Source organism: Polyodon spathula, chromosome 37 (genome assembly GCF_017654505.1).
Source record: "Polyodon spathula isolate WHYD16114869_AA chromosome 37, ASM1765450v1, whole genome shotgun sequence".
In the NCBI taxonomy this organism is placed as follows: Eukaryota; Metazoa; Chordata; class Actinopteri; order Acipenseriformes; family Polyodontidae; genus Polyodon; species Polyodon spathula.
The window spans coordinates 2,619,221-2,641,246 of record NC_054570.1 but is presented as its reverse complement, the minus strand read 5'-3'; the positions used below and the strand labels follow the sequence as shown (position 1 = coordinate 2,641,246).

At 41.0% G+C, this 22,026-nt stretch overlaps 1 protein-coding gene across 5 annotated transcripts; it reads left to right on the top strand.

The window, feature by feature from the left end:
* Positions 1-1,200: 1,200 nt before the first annotated feature.
* Positions 1,201-20,197, top strand: LOC121304344 (large proline-rich protein BAG6-like). 5 transcript variants are annotated; one of them, XM_041235426.1, is made up of 26 exons: positions 1,201-1,364; positions 2,281-2,380; positions 3,178-3,295; positions 4,036-4,238; positions 4,496-4,567; positions 5,034-5,084; positions 5,526-5,600; positions 6,060-6,346; positions 6,769-6,898; positions 7,673-7,870; positions 9,160-9,412; positions 10,450-10,497; positions 10,776-11,026; positions 11,276-11,381; positions 12,137-12,426; positions 12,745-13,060; positions 13,258-13,427; positions 13,654-13,707; positions 14,716-14,818; positions 15,399-15,523; positions 16,049-16,183; positions 16,311-16,373; positions 16,512-16,646; positions 16,728-16,835; positions 17,284-17,430; positions 18,327-20,197. In XM_041235426.1, exons 2-26 carry the CDS (start codon positions 2,303-2,305, stop codon positions 18,420-18,422), a joined length of 3,612 nt encoding a protein of 1,203 aa, XP_041091360.1. In that variant the 5' UTR covers positions 1,201-1,364; positions 2,281-2,302; the 3' UTR covers positions 18,423-20,197. The 5 variants fall into 5 exon arrangements, with proteins under 5 accessions (XP_041091360.1, XP_041091363.1, XP_041091362.1 ...); XM_041235429.1 differs by having other exon boundaries at positions 1,201-1,406; positions 9,160-9,229; XM_041235428.1 differs by having other exon boundaries at positions 1,201-1,406; positions 11,285-11,381.
* The last annotated feature ends 1,829 nt before the right edge of the window (positions 20,198-22,026 follow it).

Here is a 22,026-nt window from a genome sequence, read left to right as displayed (position 1 = left end):
TAAACATTGCGACCTCCCCATGTAAACTCCAACTAGTACCTGTACAATTATTGACATAAAACGTGTTTACACAGAGAACTACAGCTTTTAAAATCAAGGACATGTCTAGGGACAGGTCACTGGCAAAGTGTTCTGCTTAGTGGGAGTAAAGATAATTGCAACTTTTTCTTTTTGTTTTTTGTTTTTTACACAAAACATATTTTACTTATTTTGTATAATTTACTTGATCCCAAAATGATGTGGGTAAACACAATATATATTTATATATATATATATATATTTTAATGTGAATTAAATAGTCTATATAATTTTAATGTGATAGTACCTGATACAGACCATCTGGTACAAGCTCTCTGGTACATATCATACATCAATATCATATACTGGATATAACATAAAACATGCACACTGTGACAGCATAAACACCAATATAAAAACATTTACAGTACAGTATATAGCTTGTAATTAATCAAAATAACTGATAGTATGTATCTTAAAAAGTTCAGTTCTAGCTGCCAGCCATAAACAGATGTAGCACAGCTAGATCAGCCAGAGTGTTTTTTCTGTTAGGACGACCACTGCCATCTAGTGGACACCTACTGTGGATCAAGTTTCATTTTGTATAGCTTGCCAAACAGACTACATCAGGTCTATTGTTGGTCACAATCTGCTGCACATGTCGATCAGGAACTGGGAAACGATCTTGATGGGTGGCATTGGAAAATACAGTCACTGTGCTGAAGGAAGTCTGGTTGCACATGCATACCCCATCCTGCCCCTTGTGAAATCCTACTGGTGTCCCATAATCGGGGAAGACCATGCACACTTATATTGTGGATCACATGACAAGTCACATAACCATTCGCAATACAGAAACTAGAGAATATGTTTATATGCATTCTAAACAAAGCCTTTGGAAACTGGGTGTTCTGTCATATTACCTTCTAGCGCCAACTAGAGGTGAGAAATAGAAGAACGCCTTCAACCAAGCTGCGGGTCCTTACAGGAATGCCTGTAGAAAAAATAATAAAAAAAAAAAACAATTCCAAATAATCTCACCTCCCTGCCACATTAAACTGAAGATCACTTATGAAGACAAATATGTGAAAAAAAATAACCTAATCTAAGCGCATTTAAATGTTAACAATTTTTTTTTTTTTTAAAGCAACTGGCAAAAAAGGAAGCCAGGTTGCGTTTCCAGGGAGGGTCCTTTCTATCCGGCCTGTGGCAGAAGCAAGACGAGGAGGAACGACGTTTTGCTGGGTTAAAAAATAAAATAAAATAAAATAAAATAAAAGCAAAGCGGGTGAAGTTAAACGACAAGGAGGCACATGCTAAGCGGAGAGCACGGATACCCTCTTCAGGTTTGTTTTTTGGAGGGTAAATCCTTACCGGGGGAGGCAGGGGTGAGTGTCTTGTTTGTTCTGTTTCATCGTAACGACGTTAGTAGCACAACAGCAACGCATTTTTTTTTTAAATTGTATACACAAAAGACGACTCAATATGCAGTTTAAACAACATAAGGCCGTTGAGTTGTCATACACAGCCAGGAAGCTTGAAATGAGTTGAAGCAAACGATTGAATCACGCATGCCGTTTTTGTCAGTGTGAAAACGCAGTCGTGTGACCTAATTGTTCAATCTCGCTAATACATTTAGCGTTTCTTTTTAGGCTAAGTTTATAGCGAGGTGCTCCGCCTTTTGCACACTAGTTTTGATGTTACTTTACGGGTTATTTTACTTATCCTCCGTGCATACGCGTCGCACTTTGGCAAATAACTAGACAGCTGATTGTGGCAAAGCATGGCAAATAACTAGACAGCTGATTGTGGCAAAGCATGGCAAATAACTAGACAGCTGATTGTGGCAAAGCATGGCAAATAACTAGACAGCTGATTGTGGCAAAGCATGGCAAATAACTAGACAGCTGATTGTGGCAAAGCATGGCAAATAACTAGACAGCTGATTGTGGCAAAGCATGGCAAATAACTAGACAGCTGATTGTGGCAAAGCATGGCAAATAACTAGACAGCTGATTGTGGCAAAACATAAAGGGACATCTTAATCCCAAGTTAGCGTATAGCATAATTTTGGGGTATGGAATCTGTCTGTATGATGCACTTAGAAAACCATGTATCCGTTTGGACTGAAAAACATACATACGACATTGAGAGTATCCGAATATACAGAGGCACATGTGTTTAACTAAAACCAGCAGATAAATTGTTTGGCTTTTTTTTTTTTTATATTGTTTTTAGTAAAGCGAGTCTTGTCTTTTGTAGGATCTCTGCAACCAGCGACAGGATGGTGGAGTCAGAGAATTTCGATGTGACCGTGAAGACTCTGGACTCTCAGAGCCGGACCTACAGCGTTGGAGCGGAGGTGATTGAAACTTGCTGCGACAAGTACTCTTTCTAGCATACTCACTTGAATAAGAATGAAGCCACGGAATTGATGTGGGAAGGAATACAGTTTAAGGGCTGTTTTCTGACAGATAGTACAAAACAGACCGCTTCTAGGACATAATACATTTATATGGTCTTCTAAACGCTGCAGCCGTTTTCAAAAGTGATTCACCCCACAGCTTTCACATACTTCAGTAATGAATAAGTCTGTGCTCAAGAAAGATTACCACGGGAGGGAAACATTTTAGATGTGAATATCCTTGGGCAGCTTTGCCACAACACTTGGTAATGCATTAAAATGAGCATTTGTGATACGAGTTACTGCCTCACTATTTTAACCAAAACATGTATTATTACAGGCTGTCATTCCATGTTAATACTATATATGTAATTCTACTATTAAGTCAGTTGTAAAGCTTAGTCATGTGTGCGTCGCCTGTACTGAGTGCATCTGAATTTACAATCCAGCACAATTGGACAATTAAACAAACACCAGATGGGTGTGGGTGGCAGTTTGATAGGGTTAGGCCAAATGTTTAGCCAGTAAAAATACACAAGAAACTGAGTGGTAGTTCAACGGTTTCTTCTTAAAATACATTTGAGCGGCTCAAGTATCACAAGGAGGAAATTGATCATTTGGATCGACATTTTAAACTCTGTTTTGTGCACCTCATTGCAAAAATAAGTTAGTATTGTTTTATTTGTGGGACGTATGTCCCTTGTGTCGAACAGTCAGTATAATGGCACCTTCCCCCTGCTCCCCGCCCCCTGCAGATCACAGTGAAGGAGTTTAAGGAGCACATTTCAAGCTCCGTGAGTATCCCTGTGGAGAAACAGAGACTAATCTACCAGGGTCGGGTACTGCAAGATGAGAAGAAGCTGAAAGAGTACAGTGAGTACCTGGAGGACGCACCCCTCTCCCTGCTACTGCATACCTTATCAGTGGGGGTGTTCGGGTCCCAAGTTGAAATTTGATCCCGTTGGCCTGTGCGCACTATGGATAATTAAAATATAAACCCACCCACTTGGGGTTGGGTTAAGGGTGAGGGTTACAGGCAATTTATATTGTGGCTTGTGCTCCTAACCTCTTTTTAAAGTAGTGCTTCTCAAACTGGGATTGTCCAGGGAACCCTAGAATATACTGAAAGTTTTCTTTTGTTAAGCAATACATATATTCAGCTTAAGCAAGTGGTGTTTTGCAGGTCTTCTGTTACCTTCAAAGAATATAAATAAATTACGCTGGGGTATGCAACCCTGGTCCTGGAGTGCCACAATCCTGCAGGCATCTCTTAATCGTCAATTGCTAAATACCTGGAACTCATGGTAATTCTAACCAATTAAGCCAGTCATTAAATCAATTCATTTATTCAAGGGCTTGAGTAAAACAAAAAGCAGAATTGTCTGTGGCACTCCAGGACCAGGGTCAGCCTCCCCCTGAATTACACTGGTTCCTGTTCGAAATCAGTTTTAAAGAAAGGTTCCGTAATCAAAAGTGCTTGAACTCCTGTTATTGTATTAGGTTTCTGATATTATTTGTTCTATTTTTTTCAAACTAATTTCTGGCTGCAGTATTCTTGCGGGTTTACTGTGTTGTGTGTGAATTTGAACTTCTGAGCCCTCTCTGACACACAGATGTGGATGGAAAGGTGATTCACCTGGTAGAGCGGGCCCCTCCTCAGACTTCACCTGGTGCGGAGACCAGTGGCCCCTCCGGACCGGGGCTCTCCACCCCTCAGGGCTCTACAGCGCCCCATCATGACCGTAATGCAAACAGCTACGTCATGTTGGGCACTTTGAACTTGCCTGTCAACCTCATGGACCCACAGCAGATCCAGGTAACCATGGGAACAGGGAAGAGGCTGTAACCACGAGGAACAGGATTGGGATGGAAGAGGCTGTAATCTTGGTTCCCAAGTAGAATGAATAGTGCCAGTCATTAAGTAGCTCTCTATCCATATAATATTCATATTTATATGAAATATTTCATCTTCAGTGCCCCTTTTTGTGCAGCTGTGCAGTTAATTGGAATTGATCCATTAAGTCAGTATTGGAGTTTGCGGTGTCTGATAACCTTCTCCTCTTGTCTTGGCAGCATTCAGTACAGCAAGTGATGGCAGGATTTGGAGAGGCTGGCAGTAATGCTAGAGTCAGCGCCAGTACAGGGGTAAGTGTGTAGAGCAGAGACCTTAACTTACTCACCACAGGCTATGCATATTCCTGCTGACAGATTGTAAAGTCATTGCATCTTTACGTGTACATAGAGGGGCTGGGTTTTCAGGTTACTAACTTTTTTTTAGTAAAGTATTCCTAAAATGTGTAATAGATGGCTATATCTGTGATTGTATTAGGGACTAATATTTGCATCTGTATTCAGTTTTTGGCAAGAGCTGATGTGGCCAGGTTTTAAGGCAGACATTGTTTTAAAGGGTAGGGCTGGTACCATGTGCTGGATTTATGGTTATTGTTTCCACCTTGTTCTTCCCAATACACATTTATTGCATAGTAGCTTTGCTTCTCAAAATCAATATACAGGCCAGACTACCTCTAGTGGAGTAATGCAGGAATACAGAGAAATAGCTTAATGAGCACCAATTGAAATGTCTCTGTCTCTCTCTCTCGTATATTTCTAGAGCAATGGGTCTTCTGTGGATGTGCATATAGATATGGAACAGGCCATTCAGGTATGAATAATATTTAGTTACATACCTAAGCTTGGTAGTTTACCAGTGCTTTATACACTAGGTGTTTTGTGAATGTAAGCAATATTCAAGGTACTGGGTCTTGACCCTTTCAACACTAAGTAATGCTACAAAAAGCTAATCTTTTGACAACTGATTCAAACATTTCTGTGTTGTATGCTGAAAAACGAGTTGGACATTAGTGTTTTCAATTGGGGGGATTAAGTCTATTTTAAACATGCGTTGTTCTCCAGTGTATTTTGAAATACTCTTAGATTGTAAACGGTGTCTGGCTGCATTAATTGATCTAGAGTCAATGTTCATATTGAGACTGCTTTTGAAAATAATAATAATAATAAACTGGTGTAAACAAAAGCCTAGACCGTTTTGGGAATTTGACACACAATTGATTGTTTTTCTTATTTTTTTTCCTTATCCGTATAGAGTGAGCCTAGGATGCGTCTGATCTTGGCTCAGAATCTGCTGAGGGACACGACGGGAGTCCTCAACCGACTGGAGGTACAGTGAGATAACGGGGCTCCAGTGAGACCTCCCCCCTCATCACCCTCCTTGAGATTCCATTATTCTCCATTATCTTCCATTATTCTCTAATGATCTGTGGATCTGCGAGGATTGATTTAAATCGTGTCTGTTAGAAACCAGCTAGAGCTGGAAGCTGATGGTACTGAATCGTTTCTGATGGAGAGTAGGACCATGTAGTTCAGCAGCTGTTTAAAGCGCCGAGATCTCGATCTTTGTTTCTGAGTATATCATTTGAGCATATATTAAATATATTGCAGTCCAAGGGATTTTCTCATTTCTATGTGCATTCATTTTTTTTTTTTTTTTTTGGGGGGGACCAATCCTTATATTTTAGTGACAAATGTTCTGCTTTTTAATTAAGTAGCTTGCACAAAAGATGGGTGTGTTTTAGCTGCATTTGTTTACCCCCTTAACACTGTGCTTGCTTCCTCACAGGGACGTCAGAACAGTACTCATGGCTCAGGCTCCCAGGCCTCTGAGAACCCATCCACCCAGACCCAGCCTCCTCCTCCTCCTCCTCCTCCTCCTCCTCCTCCTCCTCCATCGACAGGGCCTGGCTCTGAGGGTCCTGCAGAGCCCATGGACACCGGCATGACTGCGGCCCCCTCAGCCTCCACCTCCTCCTCCTCCTCCTCCTCCTCTTTCTCCTTCTCCTTCTCCTCATCATCGTCATCCTCCACACAGACTGAAGGAGCTGCTGCTGGAACTTCCACAGGACCAAAGTAATCCTTTTTTTTTTTTTTTTTTTTTTAATTTTTTTTTTTTAATAAATTTAATAGTCGTTCTATAATTGTATTAACTGCCTCTTACCCACGTTGGGGTTACATTTTTATCTTGTTTAGATGCTACTTTTCGATCAGTTTTTTCTAAACGTGAGCATTCCTTCCAACACTGGTGGAAGTTAATACATTAAAAAAAATAATTCCAATCACTAACATTAAGTATAGAATTTAAACAGTATAAAATGAACTGATCTAAATGAGGCTAAGGGGTGAACTGTGCATCAAGAACTTACAGTAGGACATTGCTTGCTTGTTGGAGCACAAGAAGGTTAAGTGACTTGCTCAGGGTCACACACAGTGAGTCAGTGGCTGAGCCTTTTTTGACAGTGTTTCTCAATAAAGTGAACTTGATTCTCTTGCAGCCACCCAGCCCCGGCAGAGTTCCTGGAGGTTCTGTCTGAGCTGCGCAGACTGGAGGACAGGCTGCAGCCCTTCATCCACCGCAGCCAGGAGATCCTGAGCACAGCAAACAGCTCCGACTACAACAACAACGTAAGTGCACCAAATTAAACCAATTCCAACTCGTTCTGGCCTGCATCCAGATATTAATGAATAATTCATGCAGAAGTATAGCAGGGCTTGTCTGTAGTGTTTGGCTTCAGCAGTCAAAGATTTCTGTTTAACAATTAACATTGCAACACTACCGGTAGGCTGTTATGCATACAGCTAGATCTTTACACTGCTGAATCTTTGCACGATGGTTGGGCAGTAGTGACGTTTTCAGTTAAATATTTCAACTCATCCTTTTGCGGATGCAGGATTTTAACGTCATACCACTGCTGTCTCGCAATAGAGGATAAACTGAGGATTTTCCCATTACCCAATTTTATTATGCTGTACTTGATTATTTTTTTAATGGACAATTCCAGGATATAATAATTGTGATAAAGACAATAACATATGACAACAATATATCAACAGTCTATTGTTTCAACACAAACTATGATAAACTATATGCAAATATGGCAATTCAAACTTGGATTTGATGTATGCATCATATTGCTGCCACTCTTGTATAAAGCTGTCTGCCCACTTGGCAGAAATTAAAGGGTCATTCTCTTGGGTATGCCCCTATAAGACACAAGCTAATTTATAGTAGGGCTTGTCTCTTTTTTTTTTTTTTTTTTTTTTTTTTTTTTAAAAAGTTGTTTGGTTGACCTCTGTTGCTTGATTCTAGTCAATTTTATCTCGGGGGGGAAGTCAGCTATTGATCAGTGTTGCTATACCCTGTGCATGCTGTTTGATTGTTTCCCTTTGTCAACTCAGACAGAGGAGCGTGAAGCGGACCAGTGCATTCTCAACCTGGTGGGGGAGGCCCTACGTTTAATAGGCAATGCCTTTGTGGCTCTGTCTGACTTGCGCTGCAACCTTTCTGCTGCCACCCCCCGCCACCTGCACGTGGTGCGGCCCATGTCTCACTACACCTCCCCTGTGATGCTGCAGCAGGCAGGCATCCCAATACAGGTCAGTCCATACACTTTATCACCATATATAAGTAACTTTTATTTATTAATGGTGCTGTCGACGCTCTAATTTCATATTAGATTATCGTATAGACATTCATCAACGGTGATCGATGCATTGATGTTTTATTTTTCAAAATAAACTAGCATTGGTTATTTAACAGAACATCTAATAACTAAAAAAACACTGTTGTGCATAATTTAAACAAAAAGGCACGACTTGCATTCAAATTCGAACACTTCTGATTATAAAAAGAAATACAAAGGACTTGCATTTAACAGCCGAAGAGAATATGCGTGCATCCACATCAGATTAACATTGTAATAATAATAAACACTATTTTAACAGAAGTCATTTCTGAACTGTTATTGTTCAATACTGTTTACATTTTGTCCAAAAGCAAAGCATTTGAATTAGTGAATCTCACAAACCCTGACTATCGTACCAAATTTAGCTGCTTTTTCTATAATATTGCCATATAATCCAAACACAGCATGATTTGAAACGAATGGTAATTGGTAGATTTAATGATAGTGTTGCTTTAATTTTTAAATAAAATAAAAAAAGTGAATACTTGGCCTACTTCTGATTTTGTTTTATCCAAAGCGTAATGTAGGCTGAATTGTGTATCCTAGCAACGCGTTAATCTACCGTACTAGCACTAGAAGCAGCACGCTCATTCAAGGTTTTAATGCAAACCGGCAACAGGAGATTAAAACTAGGTGCAAATTTGATGCATCAATTCACCAAAATGTAATCGAAGCTCGGTAAAATTTAAGGATATTTTCTTAATTCTCACATTAATAAATCGTGACCCGGGTAGCGTTTAAAAACGTGCCAACCTTTTTTTTTTTTAAATATATGTACAACAGTTGCCACTGCTTAGAACGGGTGCGTTTGTGTTAATGTGATTCACCTGCAGTAAGCGATGGACGGTATAAACTCCCTCACGACAACATGACATTCAGAACGTCACCAAGACAGTAATCAAAACAAACAAGCGTGCGTGCGCGGTTAAAAATCTTTATTCACACGCTCATTACACTAAAAGATGTATTAACCTGTGAATAGCAAATGCTATTTGTCCAATATAAAGGGCTGCCCGAAATAACCCTGTATGGGGTAAGTGGTGTGTGTGTGTGTGTGTGTGTGTGTGTGTGTGTGTGTGTGTGTGTGTGTGTGTGTGTGTGTGTGTGTGTGTACAATATATATATATAAAACATTTTTTTTTTTTTTTAATTGACATTGGTTTATATAATTTGCTAAATCCTCCTATTGTGCCCCTACAGATTAGCATGGGCACTCCGGTAACAATGGCAGCCAATGGGAGACAGGCTGCTGAGGGACAGGCAGCTGCAGGTACAACCCCTGAACAGCAGAGGACAACAGAAGCACAGGCCACACCCACACATTCACAGGTCCCGCCCTCACAACCCCAGGCCACACCCACACAAGGCCAGGCTCATCACAACCACCCTCAAGTGATTCGGATCACACACCATACCATGGAACCAGTGGTCATGATGCAGATGAACATTGATGGTGATTCAGAGTGCAACTCATTTTGTATTTCAGAAGTTGGTGTTTGGGTTTTTTTTTTTATGCTTTGTGAAATAGCATGCATAAAGATACGTATTCTGCTACCACCATTCGGATGAATGACATAAATCCCTGAAATGCAGCTTATCGCTGTCGGGTGTTTGCAGACTGAAGCATTAACCCTTAATATACTGCTGGTCCTACAGGGGGGGGGGTTAATTTTTATTTCTGTCTGTGTGATTAAGAGTCCAGTGCACAAACCAGCTGAAAGCTTCATTTTGGTATGCAATGAATGCAGACGAAAGACAAATCATTTTTACCGTAAATAAATAAAACCATTAAATTATATTTTTTAGTCATAAGGAAAGGTTTTGACTAAAAAATTACATTTAGGCAACAAACAGTACACAATACGTCCTAACAAAAAAAAAAAAAAGGGCTGAACTAGAGACAGAGACATGAATATGTCGTTTGTAGGTAAACAGGTTGTAGGGGCGGAGGGAGCGAGTATCCAATGCTTCAGGGTATGATACTCCTTAGTTGAAGCATGGAGCAACGCACAGAGCTTGGCGCCGCCTCTGTGCTTTCACTTGATGTTGATAGTAAATATTCTCCTGGCAGAGGGCGCAAGGGACCAGTAAAAGGTGTTACAGAAACCTTGTGTTACAATATCGTGATGAAGGGTTTTGTTGGCTCAGTAATTCAAGTTTAAATTTGCAGGTGGTAGCGGTACTTCTGTACTACTCAAAGGGTGTCTCTTAATGTCTTATTCCTGCACACAAATGTGGATGACACAAATGTAATCTTTGCCATTTATTAGTTAATGATTTCTTTACAGATTTAGTTGATGATAATTTTAATTAAAACAATATGAACTGTCTGTAAATCTTACATAGTACAGAATATTGCTGAATCAGTCAGAAAAATTTCTGCATTGTGTTGTCGGACGTCATTCTAGTAATCTGACATGGGGGTAGCAGGATTTGTCTTCCACTGAATGTCTCTTTACTAAAGTGTACTCTTGTCGTCTTTCCACACAGATTCGGGCACTGGGCCAGCCTCTTCTGCAGCTCCAGGACAAGGCACAGGTAGCAAGCGTTTTACTTCCTTTCAGTTTTCAAGCAGGCAGTCATAGTGGACAGGGAGACAATAGAAGACCGACTCAGTACGTTAAACTGATTAAGACAAAAGATTAATTATTTGTCTACTTAACTAATTGTAGTATTACAGTGATCTCGATTGCATCTAATTTATTTCCAGTCGGATCTGTTTGAATTTGCTCAGATTGTCTAATTTTGTCACAGGTGAACCCAGCAAACTCGTCGTCACACCAGTGTCTAACCACACTTTTTTTTTTTTTTTCTAGGTGGCCTACCTCAGATGCAGATCCCGGGTCTCCCTGCCGAGTTTATGCAGGCCATCGTTCACCAGATCACCCAGCAGGCTGTTTCCATGGCAACGGCAGCAAGCTCGGGCCAGCAGGTGCCGGGATTCCAACCCCCCCCGGCTCGGGTGGTTATCACGCGGCCCACTTTCACCCCCCGACCTCCTAGCATGACCCCGCGTCCCGCCAACGTGAACCTGCGTGCGCCACAGCCAGGGCAACCCGGGGCACAGGTAGAGATGGGAGATCAGATATAGGCAGATTTCTTACCCTTCATACTTTTACATGATGTGGTGGGTCACTTTATAAAAAGTGTGAAGTAAATTCGTTAATGCTGGATTATGGTAAAGGGCAAAACTTAAAGTTTACGTATTCATAGCAACAATGCTTTGAAATCTACTTGGTGACAGAATTGACTTTCTGTGACAGAATTTACAGTTCACTTGGAAAAAGTGTACGAATATATAAATCCTTGCTTTGTCTTGCAGCAGCAGCAGCAGCAGCAGGCTGGCCCCACCCCAAACGCTTCTTTGTCCCAGATGATCAGTGGATTAGTGGGGCAGCTCCTAATGCAGCCTGTAATAATGAGTAAGTCCAGCGTCTCCCATCTCAATGCAAACACCAGGACCATCTTATGTCTCGGACTTAAAACCTTAAAAACAAGTGTTACTGAGCAGACTTTAGGGTTTAAAACACAACTCGTTACTTTGCCTAGCTTTCTGCTTTTGTTGTACGTAGTCCTGCAATGTCTTTATCAACACAATCATAATTTATTTATTTATTTTTTTTAAGTAACGTAACCCTGGTTAAGTCAGTTTTGACTGATTACTTTTTGTTTCGCATTGTTATGCATCAGGTCTTTTCGTCAAAATGTCTTCTGCATTCACAACATCGCCTGCTTCAATCCAACCTATTTAATTGGTTCCCGACTCCTCTCCCAAAGTTCAGTAATTATTGGTTCATCTGACCTACCTGCTCGCTTTGGCACAGGTTCAAAGGGGTGGGAACTGTTTCTTTGTATTACATAAATGTCCCTGCTTTGTTACAATAAGACTATGGAATGGTAAAGAATTCTTGAATTGCTAAGTTTTATAATACTTATGGGTTACTTCTGTGTTGTATTTAGCTGTTTTTGATAGGTGGGGGGAGGTATGAACTACAAGTCATCTTATATTAATTTCAGGTAATACATAGATTGATTCCGGATATGTATATGTTTCTATTCACTAGTGCTTTAATCTTAAATTGACTGAAGGCGTTGGCCAAAACAATTGTATACTTCCATTTGTTTTTTTAAAAACTCCAACGCTGCTGACGACAGTTTTCCTGTTTTTTTAAAATAGGTCAGGCAGGCGCTGCCACACCCCCCTCCAGTGGTCAGGGAGCGCCGCCCTCTTCATCATCTTCTGCTCCCCCCTCTTCTGCCAGCACTTCAGGCCAGACCAGCACCTCCACCACTAGCACCGCTTCCACTGGCTACCCTACCCCCACCGCCCCCCCAGAGGCTCAGCACATCTCCCAGCTCTTGGGCTCCATCTTAGGGGCTGGGGGTGCCATGGGTATGCCCCCCTCCATCACTGTGAGCATGCCGGGGGTGCCAGCTTTCATGCAGGGCATGACAGACTTCATGCAGGTTAGTCACTTCATGTACTGTGTATCCGTTAGCTAACACAAAACCTATTAAACTCAAAGTAGACGAACGTTTTTATTGCCTTTATCAGCGGTCCTGATCACGCTGTCGCAGGCATCGCCCAAATATTTTTTTTCTTGTTTTTCCACGGTCTCTTTTTTTTTTTTTTTTTTTTTTTTAAGATACTAATAATGCTACTAACGCACTCAATATAGTTCATTAGTATGTGACTTTTCAGTGCACCAAACATTCAGTTTTCATGTACTATCTCTGTTGCGGTTGATAGCTCCTGTCTAACGCTGTCTTTCTTTTTCTCCCTAGGCTGCCCAGCAAGTCCCTGGGCCTCCGCAGTCCTCGGATCCACAGCAGACCCCCCCAGCTCCTTCAGCTGCCCCCCAGCAGACAGCAGCCCCACCTCCCCAACAGCAGGCAGGGGCAGGGGCAGGGGCAGGGGCAGGAGGTGCAGCTCCCGAGTCTCTGAGCCCCGAGTTCTTCACCAGTGTGGTGCAGGGGGTTCTCTCCTCGGTGATGGGCTCTCTGGGGGCTCAGCAGGACAGCACTGAGAGCATCGCAGACTTCATCCAGAGACTCTCCAGCACCAGCAACATTTTTGAACCAGGTGCTGGAGTTGCTACAGGTAAATAAACAGCATCTTTAATAAAGAGAATGGATTTTAAAGCTGCTTTTTTTTTTTTGTAAGTCTGTGTTGAGATGGAGTAGAGTTGCTCTCTAGCCCTAAAGGCCTGTCCTAGATGCGTGTGACCGAGGTTAGACGTGTCTTATGTCGCTAAGATTCTGCGTCCTGATCCCTTCTCCCTGATTTCTCTCTCCCAGGTTTCTTTGGAGACCTGCTGTCTCTGATCTGTCAGAACTTCTCCATGGTGGACATGGTGATGCTGCTTCATGGGCAGTTCCAGCCGCTGCAGAGGATTCAGCCCCAGCTCCACAGCTTCTTCAGAGAGCAGTACTTGCAGGGGCAGGAGCCCACTGACACCAACATCAGGGTGAGTGGAGCACCAGGGTCGAGCATGGAAGCCAGTAGAGCTACACTTAAGGTTACTGACATTCTGTTAAAGATTTGCTGCTTCAGTTCAGTGCCTAACTTTCATTGGTAGAATGCTATCGCAGGCATCATAATGTGTGCGTGTTTTAAACAATGTGGAGGTATGTAGGTCATTGGGGTCTGCATTTTTATGATGCTAACAGTTGTTTTTTTTTTTTTATTGTAAGATGGCAAGTGATACCCTCATAAATGAGCTTGAAGAACACATCATTGAAAGCTTTGTAAGTATGATCTGTCTGTAGAGCTTCGTGCCAATTAATGCAGAATTTGACACACATTTTGAAACACAAACTTTCTAATTTTAGTTTTGCCTTTCTACATTCCTGAGATTTTCAATGTAATTTATTTTAGGCTAGGTGGAAGTGCATTGTCACTTCTACTGCATTTGTGAACTCTTATGTTGAAAAACTTAAACTAGGTCCAGTGGCATTTGCCCTTCAGCAGCATGACTTTTTCGATGTCCTGTTGCATTACTTAATAATTAGATTGAAGGAATTTATTGAAAGCTTTCATCTAGTTGACTTGCATTTATTATTTTGCTCCCCATCCCCCCAAAACTTTCAAAATCCACCTTTTATATACTCTAGACCACTGGGGTCGCCAACCCTTGTCCTGGAGAGCTAGTGGGTCTTCTGGTTTTTGTTTCAGCCGAGCTCTCATTACTAAATTGCACCAAATCTTAAGCCATTGACACCTGTAAAACCTGAGGGTTTGGGGCTCTCCAGGACCAGCGTTGGAAACCCCTGCTCTAGATGCTCCATACAAGTTTTCATTTTAGCCTGGATATTCTAAAAATACCTTGTCAAGTGTTTTTAATTACATTTTTAATACATTCCCATTTTAATTAAATAGATAGCTGTAAATATTTAACTTGGAGATATGGTCTGGCACTTTGTTTGCTGTAGCTGTTGCATGCATGTGTTACAATTTTTGCAAGTGCATGGATAATATCTTAAAATACTTTTTTTTTTTTTTTTTTTTTTTTTTTCTTTTGAAACAACTCAAACTATGCATACTACTCCTGTTTTCCAAACTGTTTGATCAGAGATGCCTGTCCCTTTATTGTATGTTCCTGGGGATTCTTTGCTTTTGTTCTTTTGTGCTATTTTTTTAACCCGAGTGTTCAAAATATTTTATTGCCACCACTGTCTCAAATCATATACAGTGGTGATGAAAAATATTCTAGTTGAGTGTGTTTGTTTATTTGTTCTGTTTTATTCATGGCGCAGTCATCAGTGAGTGTTAGAGAAGGAGTTGACATCACACGGACCAATCTTGATTTCCTGAGGGAACAATTCAATCGCATCGCTACCCACATACTTCAGTGTGCCGGTAAGATCCAGCATCAACCTTTATAAAAAGAAAAAATAAATAAAGGCAACACCTGCCATAACTGTTAATAGTGTACATGTTTAGAGTACCTATTGTAGTGCGCACATTTATTGAGCATCATATAAAGTATTAACCCTAACTTTCAAATGACTTCATCTTTTACATGCCTAACTGCGTGAAAACCTGCATGGGTGTGAGAATTAAAATTTTTGGTCAATTATCAGCGATAGAGAAACAATAGACACCCGTGTGTGAAAATGTTAGACCACTTTGTGCTTTTAATTAGGCATCATCTTCTAAAATGTCTCATGCACTTTACTTGTTGTGGCTACGTGTTCCTTTTAATTGTTTGCCCTGTTTTAAAGTAGTTGGTTCAATTAGACAATCGCTATTTGCATATTTTGATAATTTTCCAAGATTCAGTTAGTGGTTTTGATTTCATACACATCAAAACTACAGAAGCAGTGGGCTGTTATAATATATTTGCACACTACTGTAACATGGACTCCACGAGAAGAAATCATTCCTCATCTCCAGTTGTTGGTTCTTCACTGAATGTCTCGTGTCTCTCTTTTTTCAGACCACACATTCGGACTTCGTCTGTTGGAGCTGTGTAACCAAGGCCTCTTTGAGTGTCTGGCCCTCAACTTGTACTGTCTAAGAGGAGAGCAGAGCGCACTCACGGCAGTCATCAACGACAGGATTGTAAGTGACATTGCATTCTGATTACATGCTTTCCTGGCAGCTTTCTGTCCCCTTTACCATTTCATTGCCACCTTGTTTCAACCTATATCCCCGTTACTGTTCACTGGAGATAGTGGACATGTTTACACGTATACTGCTCCAAACAATTAAGATGAAGTCAGAGATGTCAAGTTATAAATCCTGTATTAAAAATAAGGTATGACAAGTTTTTCAAAATACAGCGCGGTATCAGCTGAGGTTTTAGATAACCCACATTAGTTGACAGGTTAAGGTGGTCCCAAAACGTCTGCCTGCTCCGCCTGCCCTATTGCCCTTACTCTGTATTGTGTGTGTGTGTGTGATCACCACAGACACTAATCTAGGCCTGGTAGGCCTCTATACATGTGTTTTAAAGTACTCCTCTCTGAAGATGCCTTCATTGTTTGGAGCAGTGTGTTTGTAAACATGGAAGCCTTAGCTGAATTGAATTGATTTCTAATGGGCGATTTAATGAACATCCCTTAAACTTCTTTCTCAACTCCCCAGCGCCGGATGTCTGCGGATGTGAACCCCTCTCTAGTGAACTGGCTGACCACCATAATGGGAATAAGACTGCAGATGATTCTGGAGCACATGCCTGTCACAGAGGAACAAATCTTGCACTATGTCAGGAACACACCGGTACATACAAGCAGAGGTGTCTTCATTGTACTGTGAACCGTTTTGTAATTTGATGTTTGAGTTGTAGATCACCCTTCTGTTTCAAACTAGGTTTGATCTTTTGAATTGATGTCTCTTGGTTTGTCAGAGCGAGGCAGTTCCAGAGACTGTGACTGAGCCTTTATCTGAGGAGATGCCAGAGGTAATGGAGGTAGGTACACTCACCTGTTTTATAGTGCTTACTCTAAATCTTATTTTTGTGTGAGAGAAGGAATTTGGACCCGAAGCTCAGAGTAACCCTGGATCTTCATAAAATCGGGTTTAGTACAAAGGCTGCCTGTCTTTGCAGAGAGAAACTTCTTCAGCATCCCCAGTGCCCGCCACCACAGCAGAGGAAGCAATGCCATCGCCAGAGCAACCCGTTTCCATGGGAACACAGAGGGCGGAGCCAGAATCGGAGCCTTGGGCAGCAACCGTCCCCCCAGTAAGACATTTTGGTTTGTTTTTTCACAGATGTAAAATGTTTTAGTAAAATCTTCTGATTTCATCCAAACCCCTCTTTCAGGAGTGGGTCCCGATTATCCGTCAGGACCTCCAGACTCAGAGGAAGATGAAGTCTCAGCCTCCTCTTAGCGATGCCTACCTCTGTGGGATGCCAGCAAAACGCCGAAAGGTAGGCACCCTTCTCCAAGCTCTCTGACTTCTCTGTATAAAGTACAGCTTGTACACATTTGTATTGTGTTATTTTACCTTAAGTACCTTGCAGGTAAAAGCTACTATAGTTAAAAAATTAATATATTAATATAAATTAACTGCAGATATACTGCACTCATCCAACTGCATGTTCATTTCTGGATCATGATCCTCAAGCAGTTTTACTTGCGTAACCCTATCTGATCCTTTGCGTGTGAAGCTGTTATGATGATCGAGTTTGCGTGCTACTGAATCTTATGGCTGATGTTGGTACGATTTCATTTTAAAGTTCCCAAAACATTTAAACAGGTTAAGATGGATGTAAAAAGAGGGCGATTTTTAAATCTGAGTTAAACATGAGCCTGTCACAGTTAACTGATTGACAGCCCTGCTTCTAACTTCTTGCTGGCTTCATTTCCTTCTTGCAGACGGCTCAGAGCGACGGCCCGTACCCTTCGCTATCTGAAGCTGTGAGTCGAGCAGCAAGAACGGTTGGAGCCAAGCCTATAACCAGCCCTGAGAGTCTGCAGGGAGACCTGGACACACCTGAGCTGCAGGAAGCCTACACTAATCAGGTACTGCTGTCTCCCCTGAGATTCTGCTCATTCGTGCAAACCTGTGGTTCTGTGTTCTGATCTGAAACGACTCCTTTTCCATTTCTTTTGAGGGCAGATAGTTTTTAAAGGGTTTAAAGGTAACTTATGAAAAATGATTCTGCCTTGCATGAAGTCTGAACACATTCATTTTAAACTTAATTTGCATCTAATTGGAGACTGATCAATAAAGCAATTGTTTTTATCATGCAAGAGAGTTTACTGGCAGTGTTGGTGCAGAACACAAAGGGTCTTTTCCTTTTGTTGATGTTGGTTGGGGGGGCTTTTGCACCTGGATTTATTAGAGTGAGATGAAAATTGAATTTAAAATACTTATAGGGGAGGGGATGTGTATGCTGAAATCAGTTCAGGCCAGAATTGATTTGACTTATCTTTTGGGGCTTGATGGCGCCAGCCCTGAGCATGCTGTGAGAAGCATCTTTGTGAGTGATGAGTGAGCTGCACAGAGCAAAGCAGGACTTGATGGGTCCTGTCTCATGAGGTCCAAAGAGGTTATGTAGGGGAAGAGGTGAATTGAACAATGCAAGACTGAGACATGAGCAATTCAAATTGTTCGGCATATTGACATTCTATTATAGCAACCATGAAATGATAGGTAAAGGATTGGGGTCTGTATAATACACGAATTCTTCCTACAAGTGACAGACAAGAAAATATGTTCACCTTTTTTTAATAAACTGTCATAAGGATATATTTTTTTAGTGAGAGCGCCATCTTTAAGAAATCATCTTAATATTCATCTGAATTTTTCATATTACTAACAAGAACAAAAGTTCAGCTTCACTAATAAATAAGTTTCCATTTAAAGGTAAAAAAAAATAAATTGCTAAATAATATGGAGTTTAAATTTGTTCCAGGTGAAATCAGACATTCAAAAGAGACTACAGGAAGATCCAGAATACAGCAGGCAACGTTTTCCCAACACCCATCAAGTATTCAACGAGGAGTCCTAACCCAACATTCCTTCCTCCCCCTCAGTCTGTCGGCTGAGCTTTGCTGACCTGATCTCTCACCTCACACAGCACACCTAGACAGCAAACACTCTTCATCTCTGCTAGGTTTTGCTGTGTGTAAATTATTTAAATCGAAGAAACAACAAAAACTCATTCTAGTGATAATCCTGCTTCTGACAAAGCAACGGACTGGAGAATAAAGCTGCGAAAATTGAGAGAGTAAAAAGTGCTCGAAGTTTTTTATTTTTATTTTGTTTGACATGTTCAGAACTGCTTTTATTGAAATACATTAATAAAACACAACATTTCTCTAATGCAAGTTGTATCACGCACTTTAGAACAGTATTGAGTGTCAGGCCATTGCATCTAGAAGAATTCTAATTTTAGTACTGTGCTCTCTTCCTACTCTCCTCCAAGTATTGGGACAAGACAAAACGCAGCTGAGCATGGGGCATTTGTTGTCCATTTCACCCCACTACTAAAACCCCTTTACATGTAAACAAAATACCTTCGTTTCCCGGAACAGAAATGATCTCCTCAAATACATGGAGCAAGCTACCAATGAAGAACGGTTCTCCCCAGAAATGTTTCTTTGCAATAGTGAGACACAGGTGGCTGGGTGATGATAAATACCCCACTCTCAGTGCATATAGTCATACTGAATCCCAATAGTTGTTGGAGGATACTAGAATGTAAAATGAGTTTACTTTTCCCAGAAATAAACCAGAATATGAAGGCAGTGTTTGTGGTCTTGGTCGTTCCGGTGTCTCCTTTTCAAACTCTCTCCCAATCCATGCATTGTTATTGTAACATTAACTCTTAACCTGTGTGACAGCTGTTGGAGCTTAGAGCTCTTTGAATCAACCACTCTGTTGTTCAAATCAATTTTCTACCCCCCTTATTGGCATTGAAAACGATATTGTTGTCCCTCCCTTTTATAAAAGGCGTGCTAACCAAGGTTTTGAAAATGTATTTTTATTCTTTAAAGTCCAGAAACATTTATCGCTTGGCTTCGTTTTTTTATTTTTTATTCTTTGCTCAATTTTTTCCATCAATTTTTTTTTTTTTTTTTAAACTCAATAGTGTAAAATTTGGAATTTTTAAAAAACAATACATTCTGTGACATGTTTTTGACTGGTTTTAATATAAGATTAATGTTGTCTAATCTCTTCTTGTGATATGCAATAGGTCGCAGGGTCTTATTGCAGTTAAACCAACCTAGTAAATGATGGAGGAGATTTCTTTTTAAAGGGAGTCCACTGAAACTGTTGCAGTGCGTTTTGGGGGCTAGGTTAACACTCCTTTTACTGGTGGACCCATAATATTTTTAGTGCTATTAAGTGGCATGAATATTAGACAGTTGGTTGGCGATCCTTTTCCTGCTATATTGGATATAGTTAAAATGTTGAATCAAACCATAAGAAACATGTTGTAAAATGAACATTAGTTTTAGTACCAATGTATTGGTGTGATTTAATCACAAGTGTTCAGGAAATCTTTCAAATCGTTTCTGGTAAAGAGGCTGGGAGCAAGAAACTTCATAGTTTTTTTTGGGGGGGGGGGTGGGGGTGGGGGTTGACCAGTCAGCAGTGGCACGGTAAGGGTTAATGGGCTCCAAAGAGCTTTTTATTTTTGTCGTGTGTTTTTTGTCTTTTTATGTTAGTGTTTTTAAATTCTTCTAAACCTGTTTTTGTTGTTATCACAGGAGAAAACAATTCAACTGCTAGCTGTATGTAACATGTTGGCTACACTATTTCATTAAATAATTATAACCAGTTCTGTTCTGGGTCCTTTTTGTCTTTGATTGTGGAAGGGATATGGGAAGCTTGCCAGGTCAGACAAGCGGTTCTTTATTTGAAGTGTAACAAACTCTAAAATCTCAACCAGTGTATTATTACAGGTAAATCCTTTCGTATGAAAAACATCTCAGAATTTATAATGGTACAATGACCAATAAGAAGTATTTGCTGAACTTGATTTGAAAGGATCTCAAACCGCTGAAGCCAGTCCTTCTGTTTTGTAGTTTCAAATGCCATTTGTGGTGGTTGCTGGTGCAGCATGTGCTTGGATTATGCCAGTAACAAAGATGTTCTCCCAGAATTACAGACTGCCTTCCTAACTGCGATTTGCAGATAGTGATGGCACTTCGGAGAGTGAAATTGACCCCACCCCTTCAACGCCTTTTCCTCTCCTTAGCAATCTATCTTCCTGTTTTGTCTGCCATGCTTTCATTCAGTCATGCTCTTGATCTACGAGGCACGTGAACTGAAATATCCTAGAAAGTGCACCTGTAATGGATTTCTCGTAAGGCAAGAGAGAACAATCTTTTTTTTTTTGTGACATTATTTGATAAGTGGAATCTCTCTATCATTCACTTTCATTGAGGTTCATTGAGGTGAATGAATGCAAACCTCTAGAAAATGCAATCGAAACTTAAATGTAGCAGCGTTGCATTCTTTAACAGACAGACCAAAGGGGTGAGCCTGATAACCTGAGCCTTGGCCACTGGTTTAAAGTCTTCTCCGAGAACTCGGATTGCAAACTTGGTTGCGTTCCACAGCTTCTTGCAGAAGTGCCTGTAGCCCAGAATCCGGTTCACATTCAGGTTAATGTCACGGCCTGAAGCAAGAGATGAGTGAAGCAACGAACAGATCAGACACCTGGAAAGTGCTGAACCAAAATCACTCGGACTGCTCGATAATCTAATGACTGGGAAGAGCTACCGTGTCCCAAAACAAAACTTTAACCATAGCACAGTTTGATTATTCAGATTGAGCTCTGCTGACTATCGGACAAGGGTCACTGGAGTTTGACTGTGTCACCTTGACTGGTGTAAGCACACAGAGCAAATCTCAAGGCATCGGTTCCACACTCCAGGATTCCATTGGGGTAGTCCCCGATTGCTGTGACAAAGGAATACAAAATAAAAACCAGCAATAAAACAAGACAGGAGGGGGGCGCTGTGCATTGAGGCATACAATAGTGTTATTTACCTGTCCTTTGGCTTTCAAAATTTCTACTGGGTCAAGATTACTGTCAACAAGCTGAGGGTGAAGACCCTATGAAAAAAATATTATTGTTACTGTATTAGTAGTTTTGCTTGATAATTGAGTGAGGAGAATATAGTGAATGGGACGTTTTGGTGGTGCAGTGAACTGCAGGGGGAGGAATTTGATTTCAAATACTTGCATGCTGTTTTCACTGTCTATGCGTTGGGCGGGTGTCTGTCTGCCTAGCTCCTGCGTGCTGTTGATGCGGGTGCTGGAGAGCGACAGTCCATAGAAACAGCGTCTATCAATCTGTAACCTTCCTTTCAAAAACCAACGGCACTTTTTAAACGCCAGCCTACACCGAAGCTAATCTCGGCAAAATATAATAATGTAGCGTGCATATACGCTGCATGCAAAGAGAGCCGGCTCTTTTGTACAGCGGTGTCGGGTTCGCGCCCGCCCTCCGCCTGTATGTGGATTGAGGCGCATAATTAACCGACAATATACAATATATTGAAGACATTAACCGGCAATATAACCCTGTTATTGAATACATTTAAATGCAATATATATATATATGCCATATATTTTATATATATATAGGGGAGTATATT